This window comes from Podarcis bocagei (genome assembly GCF_964188305.1).
Source record: "Podarcis bocagei genome assembly, chromosome: 3".
Lineage (NCBI taxonomy): Eukaryota > Metazoa > Chordata > Lepidosauria > Squamata > Lacertidae > Podarcis > Podarcis bocagei.
This window is the reverse complement of record NC_138127.1, coordinates 45,687,611-45,703,395: the sequence shown is the minus strand read 5'-3', so window position 1 is coordinate 45,703,395 and position 15,785 is coordinate 45,687,611. Positions and strand designations below refer to the sequence as shown.

The 15,785-nt window shown below is 42.0% G+C and overlaps 1 protein-coding gene across 1 annotated transcript in view; it reads left to right on the top strand.

The window, feature by feature from the left end:
• The window catches only part of MOXD1 (monooxygenase DBH like 1), a 36,507-nt gene extending 23,652 nt beyond the window's left edge, over nt 1-12,855 (top strand). Inside the window, exons 7-12 of the mRNA XM_081187141.1 lie at nt 3,686-3,852; nt 5,080-5,271; nt 8,323-8,382; nt 9,466-9,608; nt 10,799-10,967; nt 12,575-12,855. Coding sequence (XP_081043267.1) covers nt 3,686-3,852; nt 5,080-5,271; nt 8,323-8,382; nt 9,466-9,608; nt 10,799-10,967; nt 12,575-12,739 — 896 coding nt within the window. The 3' untranslated portion in view covers nt 12,740-12,855. The remainder of the gene's footprint in view (nt 1-3,685; nt 3,853-5,079; nt 5,272-8,322; nt 8,383-9,465; nt 9,609-10,798; nt 10,968-12,574) is intronic.
• Nucleotides 12,856-15,785: the final 2,930 nt, after the last annotated feature.

The following is a 15,785-nucleotide window of genomic DNA, read 5'->3' as shown; positions in this document are numbered from 1 at the left end:
TTAATATTGAAAGAAGTGGGACCTGGACTCCAGTCCTAACTTTTACTGAGTATAGCAAATTAAACAATAGCTTAACAGAAAACAAAAGCCCGTACTTACGGTCCTATGTATCAGGGAAAAGGTAAACTTCACTCATGATGGAGCTACGTTTATTTAAGCATAATTTTAAGATTCCCAAACTAGACTCAGATCAAAATGATGGCACAGGCAAACTTCTGTACGCTTAGAATTTAGGACCAGGATGCCTTAATTGGCACATTATTATCATTAAATTAAACATGTTCAGCCAAATAATTTCTTTTTAGGACCAGAACTGTTCTTACAATCCTTTTACATACCAATCAAGTCCTGATTTCTCCACTCAGGGAAGAAAATATTTGTTTTGGCAAGCTATCTTTTTTCTTTTTTTAAAGTATGTTAGCGTTGTTAGTGTTGCTATTGTTAAACAATTGGGATTCAAAAAGTTTTGCTGATCTACCAGAAATCACCCCAAGATCCTGACTTACCTTTGTCCACCACCCACCGCTTTATATGTGCTGTTATATATAATATATTATAATATATATATATATATATATATATATATATATATATATATATATATATATTTGCTTTCGTAGATTTTCACGGGTACAGGAATGCAGGTTTTGTTGTCTTCGGGTGTCTTCCCGTGTAAGAGTTGGGGTGTCTAGGCGACGTTTCGACGAGGTCTCACTCGTCATCTTCAGGCTGGTGCTTTCGGCTTCTTGTTACTGGAACAGAGCAGGATCTCAGTGTTTGAACACTGAGATCCTGCTCTGTTCCAGTAACAAGAAGCCGAAAGCACCAGCCTGAAGATGACGAGTGAGACCTCGTCGAAACGTCGCCTAGACACCCCAACTCTTACACGGGAAGACACCCGAAGACAACAAAACCTGCATATATATATATATATATATATATATATATATATATATATATATATATATATATATAAAAGGTAAAGGTACCCCTGCCCGAAAGGGCCAGTCTTGACAGACTCTGGGGTTTGTGCGCCCATCTCACTTTATCGGCCGTGGGCCAGCGCTGTCCGGAGACACTTCCGGGTCACGTGGCCAGCGTGACAAAGCTGCATCTGGCGAGCCAGCGCAGCACACGGAACGCCGTTTACCTTCCCGCTGGTAAGCGGTACCTATTTATCTACTTGCACCCAGGGGTGCTTTCGAACTGCTAGGTTGGCAGGCGCTGGGACCGAGCAGCGGGAGCGCACCCCGCCGCGGGGATTCGAACCGCCAACCTTTCGATCGGCAGGCGCTGAGGCTTTTACCCACAGCGCCACCCGCGTCCCTCATATATATATATATATATATATATATATATATATATATATATATTTGCTTTCGTAGATTTTCACGGGTACAGGAATGCAGGTTTTGGTGTCTTCGGGTGTCTTCCCGTGTAAGAGTTGGGGTGTCTAGGCGACGTTTCGACGAGGTCTCACTCGTCATCTTCAGGCTGGTGCTTTCGGCTTCTTGTTACTAGAACAGAGCAGGATCTCAGTGTTTGAGTTCCTATAAATACTGTTGAGGGGGTGTGGTGTATAGCCTCCAACGTTCTGGGCAGAGAGGGAGTTCCCAGGTTAGTGTGCCTTTTCTTCTTTTGTTCCTTAATTACTTGAGGGATATCTTGAGTGATTTCTTGAGTGATATTCTGAGTACCACTTAGGAGGGTCATTAGGTGTGGATTAGTTGCTAAAGCTTTCGTGTCTTGACCTCTTGAGCTTGTGAAAAGTTTTTCTGAGAAGATGGCTGTACTGCACTTAGTTGTGCTCTGGCTTGGCTTCGTGTATAGGGGCGAGCTGTGGTTTTGTGCCCTGTGCCAGTCAGATCTGTGTAGGGATTGCAGGGGGGTGCAGCATCCGGAGGTGCCACTATGGTTTGGCTACTGGATGGTGTCTGTACTTTATCTGTGGAGAGGGTCTGGGTTTGGGTCTGGTGTGGTTGATTGGAGATGGCGTTCTGTGTGTCTCTGGTTCTGGTGTCGGTTTTTGTGGGGAGGGCTAATTTCCAGATGTCTGGCAGGCGGGACGTGTCGTCACGCTTGTTCATGTTGTGAGGGTGTTTCTCTATCTCGATGGCTTCCATGATTATTCTCTTGTGGTGATGTTCCATGTTAAAGAGCAATTTGGAATCTGCAAAATTAATTTCGTGTCCTGTTTCTTTCATGCACGTATCGCAGAACACAAGAATGCCGTCAAAAAAGAAGAAAAAACTTCCTCTCTTTACCAACACATGAAAGAAACAGGACACGAAATTAATTTTGCAGATTCCAAATTGCTCTTTAACATGGAACATCACCACAAGAGAATAATCATGGAAGCCATCGAGATAGAGAAACACCCTCACAACATGAACAAGCGTGACGACACGTCCCGCCTGCCAGACATCTGGAAATTAGCCCTCCCCACAAAAACCGACACCAGAACCAGAGACACACAGAACGCCATCTCCAATCAACCACACCAGACCCAAACCCAGACCCTCTCCACAGATAAAGTACAGACACCATCCAGTAGCCAAACCATAGTGGCACCTCCGGATGCTGCACCCCCCTGCAATCCCTACACAGATCTGACTGGCACAGGGCACAAAACCACAGCTCGCCCCTATACACGAAGCCAAGCCAGAGCACAACTAAGTGCAGTACAGCCATCTTCTCAGAAAAACTTTTCACAAGCTCAAGAGGTCAAGACACGAAAGCTTTAGCAACTAATCCACACCTAATGACCCTCCTAAGTGGTACTCAGAATATCACTCAAGAAATCACTCAAGATATCCCTCAAGTAATTAAGGAACAAAAGAAGAAAAGGCACACTAACCTGGGAACTCCCTCTCTGCCCAGAACGTTGGAGGCTATACACCACACCCCCTCAACAGTATTTATAGGAACTCAAACACTGAGATCCTGCTCTGTTCTAGTAACAAGAAGCCGAAAGCACCAGCCTGAAGATGACGAGTGAGACCTCGTCGAAACGTCGCCTAGACACCCCAACTCTTACACGGGAAGACACCCGAAGACACCAAAACCTGCATATATATATATATATATATATATATATATATATATGTTGGATATGAGAAGGAATAAATAAAATTTAAAAAACATCACAAAATGGAGAGAACATGGGACAGAAAAGAGTTGCTCATGATCAGTCTTACCAAATACTATCAAATAAATATCCCTGATAGCACTCCAGATCATTACAGAAGGATCCATTCCACCCCCTTGATGAATACTGCATCTTAAGTGCATGTCAGTTCAGATGTGCTTCCTTGGTGCAGGTGGTGTAGAGAGACACTTAGATGATACCCCACAACAACGGAGTGATAACTATGTGTTTATTGTGCTAGAGTGGCTATTTGGAAAGGCCTTACAAGGAACACAGATGCGTACATTTTTTTTTGTTCAGGTCAGAAAAGTACAGAAGTCAGCTTGCTCTAATTAACCACTTTCTTGTGACAATACCTTATTTACAGCTTTCCCAGTTTTTGTGACCCCCCTTTGACCGGTCTTAAGCACAACTTCTCCCTTGTGTTACTTTCTTGCATAAACTTGACAAGTGGGTCCCAAAGCGACTTAAAAAAACCCGATAGGATACTTTACGTTGATTTATGGCTGCTTCTGACAATTGCTCTTTTGTTCTCAGGAATGATAGATAACTCTGGGCTGAGGCTATTTTACACCCCAGATTTAAGGAGCTACGACGCTGGAGTTATTGAAGCAGGTCTCTGGGTCAGCCTCTTCCACAACATCCCACCGGGCATGCCAGAATTCACATCAGAGGGTCACTGCACTTTGGAATGCCTAGAGGAAGTATGTCTCCTGCCTTGCTCAATTCATTGTCATTCTTTGCATTATCTGAAAATAGCACATTTGAATTGCTTTCTTCTGAAGGAACTAGTGGGTATTGATACAGTCATTACTATACAGACATTTGCAATACAGTAGGTCCTGGATCAAAAGATGGTTTGTGTGCACATGAGACAGAACTGCACGTGTAGCGCAGCCTTTTAACTTCATTTTTCTCTGCTGAAAAACCCTTTGCACTGTAATTAAAATTGACCTGTCTCTTCAGCAGTTGTAACGAGGAAGCAAAAAGTCAAACTCCTGAATCCAAGTTAACTCTCGGGCACATATACCATTTCTTTGGATCCCTGACAGCAGCATGCAAGTTGTTAAATGAAATCAAATGAAAATAGAACAGGAAATAGTGAAAGAAATACTTGATCTTTATTTTTCTTTTCCTGCTGATCTTCACAGAATGTGCTTTAAAACTGACCTACAGTTAATAACGCTGACTTTCATCCTGTAGTGCTTTGTTACCAGTTTTCTAGCAGCTGGGCAAATATATTCTGTTCAAAATATTGACAGTGCTTTGCTGTTTTCTTGGGGAAGAGAGTTCCACTTTGAATAAATGGCACATATGCTAAACAATGAATGAACAATGCTATTTAAAATACTGAATAATATTGTGTTTGGAAACTCATGGAGGGAGGGAATAGACTGGTCTGGAAGGGCTGTTAAGGAGATGGGATGTGAGAACTTACAAAGCAGGAATAGTTGAGGTGATTCAAGACTGATTTTGCTTAATTTTCTAGCTCCCAAAACTCCCCCTCCCCACCTTGCAAATGTCTGAGTGTTTTAAGGAAAGCAAAAGCAGCTCAAAAGTCTGTTCTGCTGGTCAGCCATCATAGGACAGTGACTAAGTTGACAACTTGAATTACTGCTCTATAAATCTACACATGCTTCCATGGTTTCTGCTGTGAGGTTTTTTTAAAGGATTCTTTCTTTTTCCCTTTTGTAGGACTGTCTCTGCCTTAAAACTATTATTTTGAAAAGGAATAAATTCTTATGTGTGCAGGAATAATTTTAACATTCTGTCTACAGTTTCTGTGTGTGTGTCTGTGTGTGTGTGTGTGTGTGTGGTGAGGGGATAATGGCTTTTGTAAGCATATTACAATGCAGTCTATATGCTCTTCTAATACTGAATGTCCTCTCACTCTCTGTGGTAATCTGATAAGTTTCACTGGTCCTTTTCAGGCCCTGGATGCTGAGAGGCCAAGTGGAATTAATGTGTTTGCAGTGCTCCTCCATGCACACCTTGCTGGTAGAGGTATAAGGATGCGTCATTTCCGCAAGGGTGACGAGCAGGAACTTCTGGCCTATGATGATGAGTTTGACTTCAACTTCCAGGAGTTTCAGTATCTGAAAGAAGAAAGGACCATCTTGCCAGTAGGAATCAATGCTTCTTTCATTTAATAATACTTTTGCCATTTCTCCAAGCTGAGCTGTCCCCCATTTTTCCCCCTCAACAGCATGGACCAAAAGTTCATGTTTGCCATTGCAAAACACACATTTTGTTCCATGCAGGGATGGGGGAAGGGAAAGAGAAGCTTCCATTTGGAGTAGAGAAATGACAGGTTAAGCGCCCCTCCTCCTCACTTCTCTCCCCCATCATGGCCCCACCCCAAATCAGCATGTCTTGTTAAAGAAGGGTAATTAGGCTACAATTACATACATTTGCACATCTTGTGCTGTGGCTTATCAGTAAAAGTTATTACTTCATATTCCAATGAACCTAATGTTTACTTGCATGAATCATTTTCAAGCTCCTGTTTTCCCCCCAATTCCTAATTCTCTGTTCACAGCCTTTCATTCTAAACTGATGTTCTGTTTAAGATAAGCTTTTCCTTTGGGCTGTTGCTGTTTTTGTTACTGATAAGAACTTGGGGTTGCCATAAGAGTTAAATATTTGTTGCAGAAACTTGAGACTGAAAGGCTCCTCATCATATAAATCTGTCAGCATTTGTCAGTTGCAGCCTGTCTGATAGACCTCAGGGCTCTGAGGATGGCTAGTCATGACAAATACTGTTATGCATTTGCAAACATGGAAAATTTGCTGCCTGTAGCAACTTTATTATTGTGGGGAGATCAAATATTACTTCAAATAGTCAACTTGTTTCTAAGCTCCCAAATAGACTACTAAATAACAAAAGAGATATCAAAAGAGAGATGCATGCAGTGGCATATAGATCAGTGTTTCCCAACCGGTGTTCCGCGGCACACTACTGTGCCGTGAGACATCGGCTGGTGTGCCGTGGGAGGGAGGCGGGCGAGAGGCGGCGGCGGCGAGGATCCGGCGGGGGTGGGGGGAGCGGGGGCCGTCGCGCGCAACCGAACTCACTTGGCGCGCTGCCGGCTTGTCCTCCTTCAACCCGGGTCGGGCCAGGCCTGCTCACGTCCCCGGATCCCCTAGCAGCAGCAGCAGCAGCAGCAGCCATAACAACAACAATGATCTCAAGCCCCGCCGCCGCCGCCCCCTCCTCCGCCCGCTATCGCAGCCGCCGCCGCCTCAGCTGCCGCCGCCCCTCAGTCCCTCGCTCTGCTGCCTCCTCCCACCCCGGCAAGGGGGAGGGAAAAAACTTTCACTTTTGTGCGTCCCTCCCGGCGTGACGCTGCGCGCTGACGTCACGGGGGCGGGGCTTTAATGGTGGTGTGCCGCGAGATTTTTTTCCGGTAAACAGGTGTGCCGTTGCCCAAAAACGTTTGGGAAACACTGATATAGATGACCCTAGTGTCATTGATTGAGAAGTGTTGTCATTATTGTCCCCAATAATAACAGTATTAAGATTCATAAACAGGACCACTGGGCATGTGCTGGCCACTTTATAATCCTCCAAAAGTTATCTGCCTGCTTTGGGCAGCTGTTTTGTTCTGCTACTACAGTATTAAGCTTTCCCCACACTATTGCAAATGAATATTTAGAAGTATCTGCAGTGACCTACAAAATGTTTAATCCTTTGTGTGGTGGTGACTGGACTGGCTGTACGCAAGTACATTTGAATGAGCTCTCAGCCACATATGCCTCACAGGCCCACTTAACATATGCATTTGATGTCCCAGTTTCTATCTTTCTCAGGCCATGGTATGCTTCCACAGTAATGTATAAGAGGGGCCTATCATTCATTGGATGCCACTGAGAACAGAATCCATCCATATGAGAGGCGCAACTCATCTCTATCCCTAACCCAGTTGTGCCTCGTTTGCCCCCAGTCAGATTGCAGGAACATAGCAGACTTACTGGTTCCAAGGCGCAGCCTGCTGTGTTACCAACACAATCCCTTGCATGTCTACTTAGATATAACTTCCATTGAGTTTTATGACCCTTACTCCCAAGAAAGTGTGCAGCTGAGCAGGCCAATCCTTTCCACGTTTACACAGAAGTAAGTTATGTTGGGTTCCATGGGACCAAAACCCAAGGAAGTATACCTGAAGCTCACTGGCTGACACTGGGTCAGTCACTATCTCTCAGGATTATTGTGAAGACCTTGGTGTGGGTGTGCAGGGAAGAGTTGAACTTGGCTGTTCAGGAACGCTTTTCCAAAGATGCCACTTTGCTACATTGCTTGCAAGCAAGGTGCATGCAGCAACTTGCCCTTGATCAGAGAAAAAATATTTTATTCTTACCTATGAATGTCCTTTCTGAGAATAGTATCACTGGTCTTGCTTTTCTGGCAGACTAAAGTTTCCTGCTTGGCAGGGGGTTGGACTCGATGGCCCTTGTGGTCTCTTCCAACTCTATGATTCTAAAGTGGCCCTGAACAATTAAATTTAGCAGGGCAGAGTATTTTGCCTTTTCTGTCTTCATTAGGGGCAACTACTTTCTAGAGTTTTACATGAACCTGCTGGTGAAGTTACAAACTAAAAGCGTTGCTACCTCCTGGCTTAAATAATTCATTTCTGCCCATGATCCAGTGAGAGAGATTTGCCACTCCACTCTGCTTCTCATTGGCTGGGTTGGCTCTATGGGTCTACTATCTTCCTAGCCAAATCCCAAATATTCATAGCAACAAAACCTTTCTTTCTATGGTCTTTGCTGCTTCTGTTTTGGTACTGAAGAAAAGAAACTGTGCTATAAGAGAGAATGCTGTAATTCAGCAGTGAAATGCATTGCTGCTATTTGACTACAAATCCAGAAAAAGGTGTGATTTTTGTGATCGTGTTACTTGTAGATTTTGGTTCTAAGAAACAGTGAAAACTGGAATCTGTGTTACAATGTATTTTACAGTTCCTTTTAACAAATTAATTGTTACATACACTTTTACTGATAAATATAAATGCCACGTGGCACAAAGTAAAATTTCAGCCTACCCTCTACATTTTCAAAAAACAAAATATTAAAACTCAAATTCTCAAAGCTGTTAAGATATTTTAAAACAGTCACAAAAAATGACTTAAACATTATCATTTGTAACAGTGTTTGCCTTAAATGTTGTGTTTCAGGGAGATAATCTGGTCACCGAATGTCATTACAGTACCCTAAATCGATCACATATGACTTGGGTAAGAAACTTTATGACATGGCAGAATGAAAATGTCTTCAGATAAAAATGTTGCAGGAAATGTTGTTTTGAGGCATTTAGGTACTCTTGGCAGATAGCTGCAAGGCTGCTAGAGCTTTGCTGTAGGTGATCTATTAAACTTATAAAGCAGATTTACTTCTGATGCCAGAGAAATTGCATCTGGCCCTCTTTGCTGCCTATAATTTTAGTGTACCATAATAGACCCAATCTAATATTCAAGAACAATGCTTTATATATTACAATGACCTCATTGCCATTGGTTATTCTTTACATAATTGGGACATAAGACTCACCTGTGTGGGTCATTTGTATGGCAGTTACACAGCAAATAAGATATTAACCTCCCTTTAGCATACTTTTTGGTTAGCTTGTATGTACCATATTAAGGCTCTGTTATTTACTTGTGGGTTTGGGCCACAAAATCCAACTTTTACTTTGAGGGTACAGAGAACAAGATTATTTGGGCAGTGGGCTTTGCCACATGCCCTGTGTCCTATATCCTTAACTGCTACTCCTTTTTCTTGCCATCATTTTAATGTTTTATGTACATAGTGGCAGCAGCAGCAACCATGATGGATATACAGAGGTAACACCAGAGGGCAGTAGTAGTCAGGTTTGGGAACAAGCAGAGAAGCTTAGATTCTAGGACTGAACTGTCTGTCAGCACTACCTTTCTGAAATTTGCACACACAGTCCTAGTTCAGAAAAAATGACACAGCAGGAAGGCTTCTAGAAGAAAGATTTTCTTTATTTTTTAAAACCTTTTGCAGTTGTCTGGCAGCACCTGTTATGAATAATCCATCTACTGTTTTACTTCAGCTGCAGTAAGAAAAGAATAAAAGTTTCGCAGTCAGCAAACAAATTAACAATGGCTTGGATGCCATTCGTACAGTTTATAGTTTTATTTGCTGCTCTTGCTTTGGATATTATCTGCATTTCCTTATGATTATTGATAAGAAGAGGAGTAATTTTAGGAAACATTCTTCATAAAGCCTCCACAAAGGTACCAAGAGATCTGAAAAAAATCCTGAAGTGTGTATTGTTGATTTGTTCACATTTTTAGGGTGGTCTTAGCACCAGAAATGAAATGTGCCTATCCTACCTTCTGTATTATCCAAGAATAAATCTTACCCGATGTGCAAGTATCCCAGACATAATGGAACAACTTCAGTTTATTGGTGTTAAAGAAATATACAGACCAGTGAGGTAAGCAAGGTGGTTTCATAGGCTGAGGTGGTGCAAAACTATATATTGCATTTGATATATCACTCATTGTTATATGCCTCATGGGAGAGAAGGCAGTCCTTAAGATACATAATACTTAACATAATCAACGTATTAAAATTTGGAGGTGTGGGTGAGATGCACCATGCTTCACATGCTCTAGAGCAGTGGTTTTCAACCAGTGTGCCATGGCACCTTGGGGTGCCTTGAAGGATGGGCAGGGGTGGCCTCTGTCCCTCTTTCCTTCACTCCCTCTTCTGATGCTCTCTCATGTCTCTGCCTCCCAGAGGCTTGTGAGGCTGTTTGTTGCAGCAGCCCTGGCTGCAAGCTCCTGGTGCCTCTGAGGCTGGCCAAGGGAGCCCAGCCAGCTAGTCCACCAGCTCTTGCTGTTGGGAATGGACAGACAAGTGGGAGGCTGGGCAGACAGGTGGTGCACTAGCCTATCTTGCACTTGCTGTGTGCAAGGCCCGACTGGGAGCTGAGTGCCCAGTGCTGAAAGGTAGCCTTTCCACCATGCAGGCCCAGCAGCGCCTGCTGCCTCCCAAGGTTAGGCAGTAGCCTCACATTCACCGTTGGCCAGTCTCCATTGGGCCACCAAGGCTGGGGACATCCTCTTCCCAGGCCCATGTGGGGCAGGAGGGGCAGCTCAAAGACCAGGAGTGGCAACAGCGACTGCCCAGAGGACTCCCAAGTAGAGGGGAGGGGAGAGGCAAGAGGGCAAAGTAGAGGGAAGTTGAAGGAACATTCTACAAGGGAGGGTGTTCAAAAAAGAGTGAGAGGCTGCCAGCTCTGCAGGCAAGGGGTGATATAACTGGGCTCCTGGGCCCCCAGGGGTGACCTAGAAACAATGTAGTCAGTCAAGGGAGCCATGGACTCAAAAAGGTTGAAAACCTCTGCTCTATAGGGTTCCCTCTTCCATAGGTTGGACAGGGGCTCATGTGCAGGTTTCCTGGTTAAGGGATGTATTTCCTGCATCAAAGTTGGTTCATTGGAACTTTTCATTATAAATATTGACAAGAATATATGCATTAGTCATTCTGTTGTTGCTGGTATTAATACAGTAATACCACAGCAGATAAAAATATTTTTTCTTTCAGAGAGGCAGCATTCTAAATACTTGGTACTATTATTGTAATAATGGTGGGTTTTGTTTCATTTTGCTTTTAATTCAGGACTTGGCCATTCATTATCAAGAGTCCAAAACAATACAAAAACCTGTCTTTCATGGATGCAATGAACAAGTTTAAATGGTCCAAAGAACAGGGCCTTTCCTACAATGACTTTGTTCTTAGGTTACCAGTGAATGTAAGATGTACCAAGACTGACAATGCAGAGTGGACAGTAAGTGTAATCCTTAAAAAAAACACCCAACACTGCTTGAACTACTGCTAATCTGTATATTTTATTGTGACATGGTTGTAAGTTGGAAAGGGTGATTGGATTGCATCAGATATTTAAATTATTATTATCATTTATTTCATTTATGAATCATTTATCATGAGGAATGCCAAAGTAATTTACAATAAAATGGCATATATATATAACAGTTCTCTATATCAGGGATGTCCAACTTCCAAGAGACTGTGATCTACTCACACGATTAAAACCTGGCGTGATCTACCCCTTTTTCTTGGGGTTCAGGTCAATGTTGCTGAGCTTTTTTTAGGGAGGTAATATTCGTTAATTTAAGAGCTTAGGTCAAATAGCTAAAATAATAGGCACTCACCACCAAGAGTTCGCTACTGAGACACTCAGATTTCTGCTTCAGCTATCTAAAAAGATGGGGCAAGGGGGCGGGGATGGATGGAGGAGATCTGTTGGACATCCCTGCTCTATATAAAATCTATTCATGTCCAGAACAGATACCAACCAGGATAAAGGCACCTGTCTGATATGCAGTGGGAGTGTGTTCCAAAGGGCAGATGCCACCATGCTAAATCACCCCACAAATCACCATGAAGGAGGTTGTAACTCAGTAGTCAAAATGCATCCTTTAACAATGTAAGAATTGACTTGCCTGATCAAACCATCTAGTTCAGTTTTCTGTGGAACATATTGGACAATCATATCTGAGACTAATAAGGCAATATATGAATGAGCTATTTGAGTGTCCATCACTCTTCTCTTTGCATGGGTGAGTGAACAAACCAGGAAGTCTTCCATTAATTATTGTTTCCCATTTCCTTCCAACTGGCTAATGGCATTAGAACAAGCCAGGATATGAAGCTGTGGTTGAAGTCTGATTAATATCTTGATTTGTTTGAAAGCCGTTTACTATCATTTCCCAGTTCAGACAAAACAGGAAAGTATCATTAATGAAAGACTTGCCTGCTTGCCTGTCATATGGTGTGAAGACTGAAGCAAAAGGCGCTTTAAAAGGGCTCACTTATATCTTGGCTGAATATACTGATTCGGTGTATGAATGGTCTTGGGGATTTGCAAAGTACTTTAGTAACCATAAATTCTATAAAGGAAGGATAATGCAAAGTCTTATCAAGACACCTAGTACTCTCAGCAGCTAGAAGGTAGCAAGGATTTAGATAATAGATATTAAGGGCATTAAGAAAGTAACTAGCTGTTGATTATGGCCATCGGGTTTAGTTGGGATGAATAAATCTGTGTAAATAAGTGTAAATGCTTAATAATAATAATAATAAATTGCCAGAGTATTCTGTGTTGTTGGTATTGGTGCTTACTTAGATCAGGATTTCCCAAACTAGGGTCTCCAGCTGTTTTTGGACTACAATTCCCATCATCCCCAGCAGGACCAGTGGTTAGGGATGATGGGAACTGTATTCCAAAAACAGCTGGAGACCCAAGTTTGGATTTGCACCCTGACTTAAACTATAATACATAAATAATATAGATAAGGCACAGATGTCAGCTAAATTCTTTTTAGAGCCCAGTAGTATATGCAGCTCATAATTTTATTTCATTTTAAATTTCAGATACAAGGAATGATAACTTCACCACCTCAAATAGAAAGACCATACAGGACAGAACCAATTGTCTGTAGTTCAACTTCCTGCTTAAACTGCAATCTGTTTTTAACTCTATTGATTGTTCTGTACACATCAACCACTGCTGTAAGAAAGAGTGGGCCTTTTGTATAATAACTCTGATTGTACTCACTTTCATTTTTTTGTGCCATGCAAGTCCTGAAATGTTTGCACTGTTGCTCTTGTAGATTTATTTTTTTACATATTAATAAACTAAATTCATTTCAAAATAGTGTTCACCTCATTTGAAAGGGGGGTATTTCATTTTTTGCAATCTAAATTGATTGGTATTGTTTCATTTTATTCATCCTGGCACATCACACCATGAAAAAAGCTGCTCTGTATTTGGATACCATCGTAATAAACTAAACTTTATCTATGTAACCTTAATAATCATGAAGTTTGTTGAATTATTTCACCTCTACTCTTGATAAATGTAAGTTAAAAAGGTGATTTGCTGTAGAGCTGGATCTTGCCAGTGCCATATTAGTTCTGCAAACTTTTTTACTCCTTCAACAAAAGCCATAAAAGTGTTGTAAATCACAAACATGAATGAAGCAGAATCACAGAAGTCTGTTTCTGTGATACTGGCTGGTTATTATCCACATAAGAGGTCCTGTGTCTGTGTGTGGGGGAAAACCTTCACTCAGATTAGCAATTTACCCTGATATTCTGGTCTGCCATTCAAGTGTACTGTCATAATGTGTGACTTTATGCATTAAAAATTGCCAGCTTACTTGACATGATAAATTCTATTTGCTTCAGCCGCATCATTTGGCCATAAATGGAAATGCTGTTTTATACAACTTTTATAAATGTTTACTGGGAAGGAATCCCATTGATCCGAGGTAAATGTACTTCCCAGTAAACATGCGTAGCAGATTGCAGCCATTCAAACAAATGTTCTCACTTCACTTTTACAATGGTTTGGGAGAAATTTACAGTTTAGATACCTTACCTTTGGTTTCCTGTTTACTTTTCACTGCTAGCCAGATGAGGAGAAAAAGCTTCTATCTTTTCTGAACAGCTATGCAAATGGTTACAAAGTACCTACAAGTAGGTGTGTTTTACCAAATATGGCTTTTCATTGCTTAGTAAATGTGTGTTTATGGAGAAGGCCTTTGTTGACTTGGTTTGAAATAAATATAACAAAGCCCTATTCCTTTTTCATGAGCAGTCAACCTAACAGAATATGAACAAATGCAACTTTGTTGTTACCAACCATTCTGTTTTGGTTCTGAGATAATGGAAAGCCATTCAGGCAAAAGGCATTTAGAAGATAAAACTCCTAACGTTGATAGCAAGCAGCACTGGATCATTTATGCTTTGACGGCATCAGGCTTTTTTAAGATCACACCTGGCAAAGAAATAGAAGTCTGATTCAGCAATATATGCAAACATGCGCAAAAGGACATTTCTAACAAAACAAAATGGAAGCAAATGTGTAAATACTAAATTCCCAGCAATGGAAGGAAAGAGCTGGAAATCAGGATACAGACTGCCAAAAATCGAAACCCAGGTGGAAACGGAATATGTTGGACCTAAATGCAACAGTGAGAACAAAAAGGTAAGAACTCGTCGCCTGACATCCTTTGACCTTGCACACTTGTACAAAAACAGGCAGTAAAGTATAACGTCTGTCAATTGCTTGTTCAGTTGTCTATTGGCTTGTACAGTTTTGGCTCCTGCCAACCTAGCAGTTCGAAAGCACGTCAAAGTGCAAGTAGATAAATAGGTACCGCTCCAGCGGGAAGGTAAACGGAGTTTCCATGCGCTGCTCTGGTTCTCCAGAAGCGGCTTAGTCATGCTGGCCACATGACCCGGAAGCTGTACGCCGGCTCCCTCGGCCAATAAAGCGAGATGAGCGCCGCAACCCCAGTCAGCCACGACTGGACGTAATGGTCAGGGGTCCCTTTACCTTTACCCTACAGTTTTGGCATACTAAATCTACATCCCTTTACAATAGCTGTGAGTAATAAACATTGGTAAGTACAGTTCAGAAACAGTGCCTATGGGAAAGGAGCATAATGGAACATGTTTGTGTATGATTATCATAGATGGACTTTTGTTTCTCCACACACACACCGGCACTGAACTGTCCTATAGAAACAGCACAGAGGATGAGGCACTCATCTGAATGTTAATGTCACACCCATATTGGAGTAACTGTTAGGCCACGGTAGCAGCACCAGAGCAGTGCACAGCAGAGGAGAGAGAGGAGATCCTTTCATCAGACAAACAGAAATGCTTTCAGTGACAGAGCAATCTTCTTACGGTTATGTTGAATTCCTCCCAGAGCTCTGTCCCACTTAATTCAAGCACAGATTTGAAGCAGATAAGAGTTGTGTACAATCATACCTTGGTTTTTGAACAGCTTAGTTCTCAAACGTTTCAGCTCCTGAACACTGCAAACCCAGAAGTGACTGTTCTGGTTATTTTGGGAAGCTGAACATCTGACAGGACTTCCAATTGACTGCAGAAGTTTCCAAACGTTTTGGAAGTCGAACGGACTTCCGGAACGGATTCCCTTCGACTTCCAAGGTACGACTGTGTTTTACAGTTAACTTTAGTGTGCACTTTCATTCCTCACTTTTCTCAGTCCAGAAAACAAAACTGGCACAAGGGTTTTGATCAGAGGAAATATTAATGCAAAAGAAATGCAAAGATATAATCTTGCATCATGGGACGGGGAATGCCACCTTCAATTTCCTTAAAACTTGTTTATCCCTGGCCCATGCTGGGTCAGCTAGTATGATACCACAGAAACAAACAAATCGGTCCTTGGAGAGAGGCTGAGATATCTGATGAATACAGTCATGATATGGGGCTGATGTTGTCTGCTTTTTTTGAGCCTTTCAGCATGTCCTTAAATCTTGTCAGAATCTCAGCAGATGTTAACTTAAAATAATTCATTCTTTTCTTTCTTTAGGTTCATGGTTGCTTTTCCTACTTGTGGGGAGATATTTCAAGGTATGGCTGTGATGTGGTAATACAACATTGTGATAATACAACATTAGATGCTTGTTGGGATGAAGAAAAGGGTCTTCCTTTTCATCATGTTTATATAGTAGAACTCCTTACCTGGGAGGTTTTTTTTTAATCCCCAGTCTCCTTGCTGATTGGCCAAGATATTTATATTCTGACAGGCATTTGACCTGCA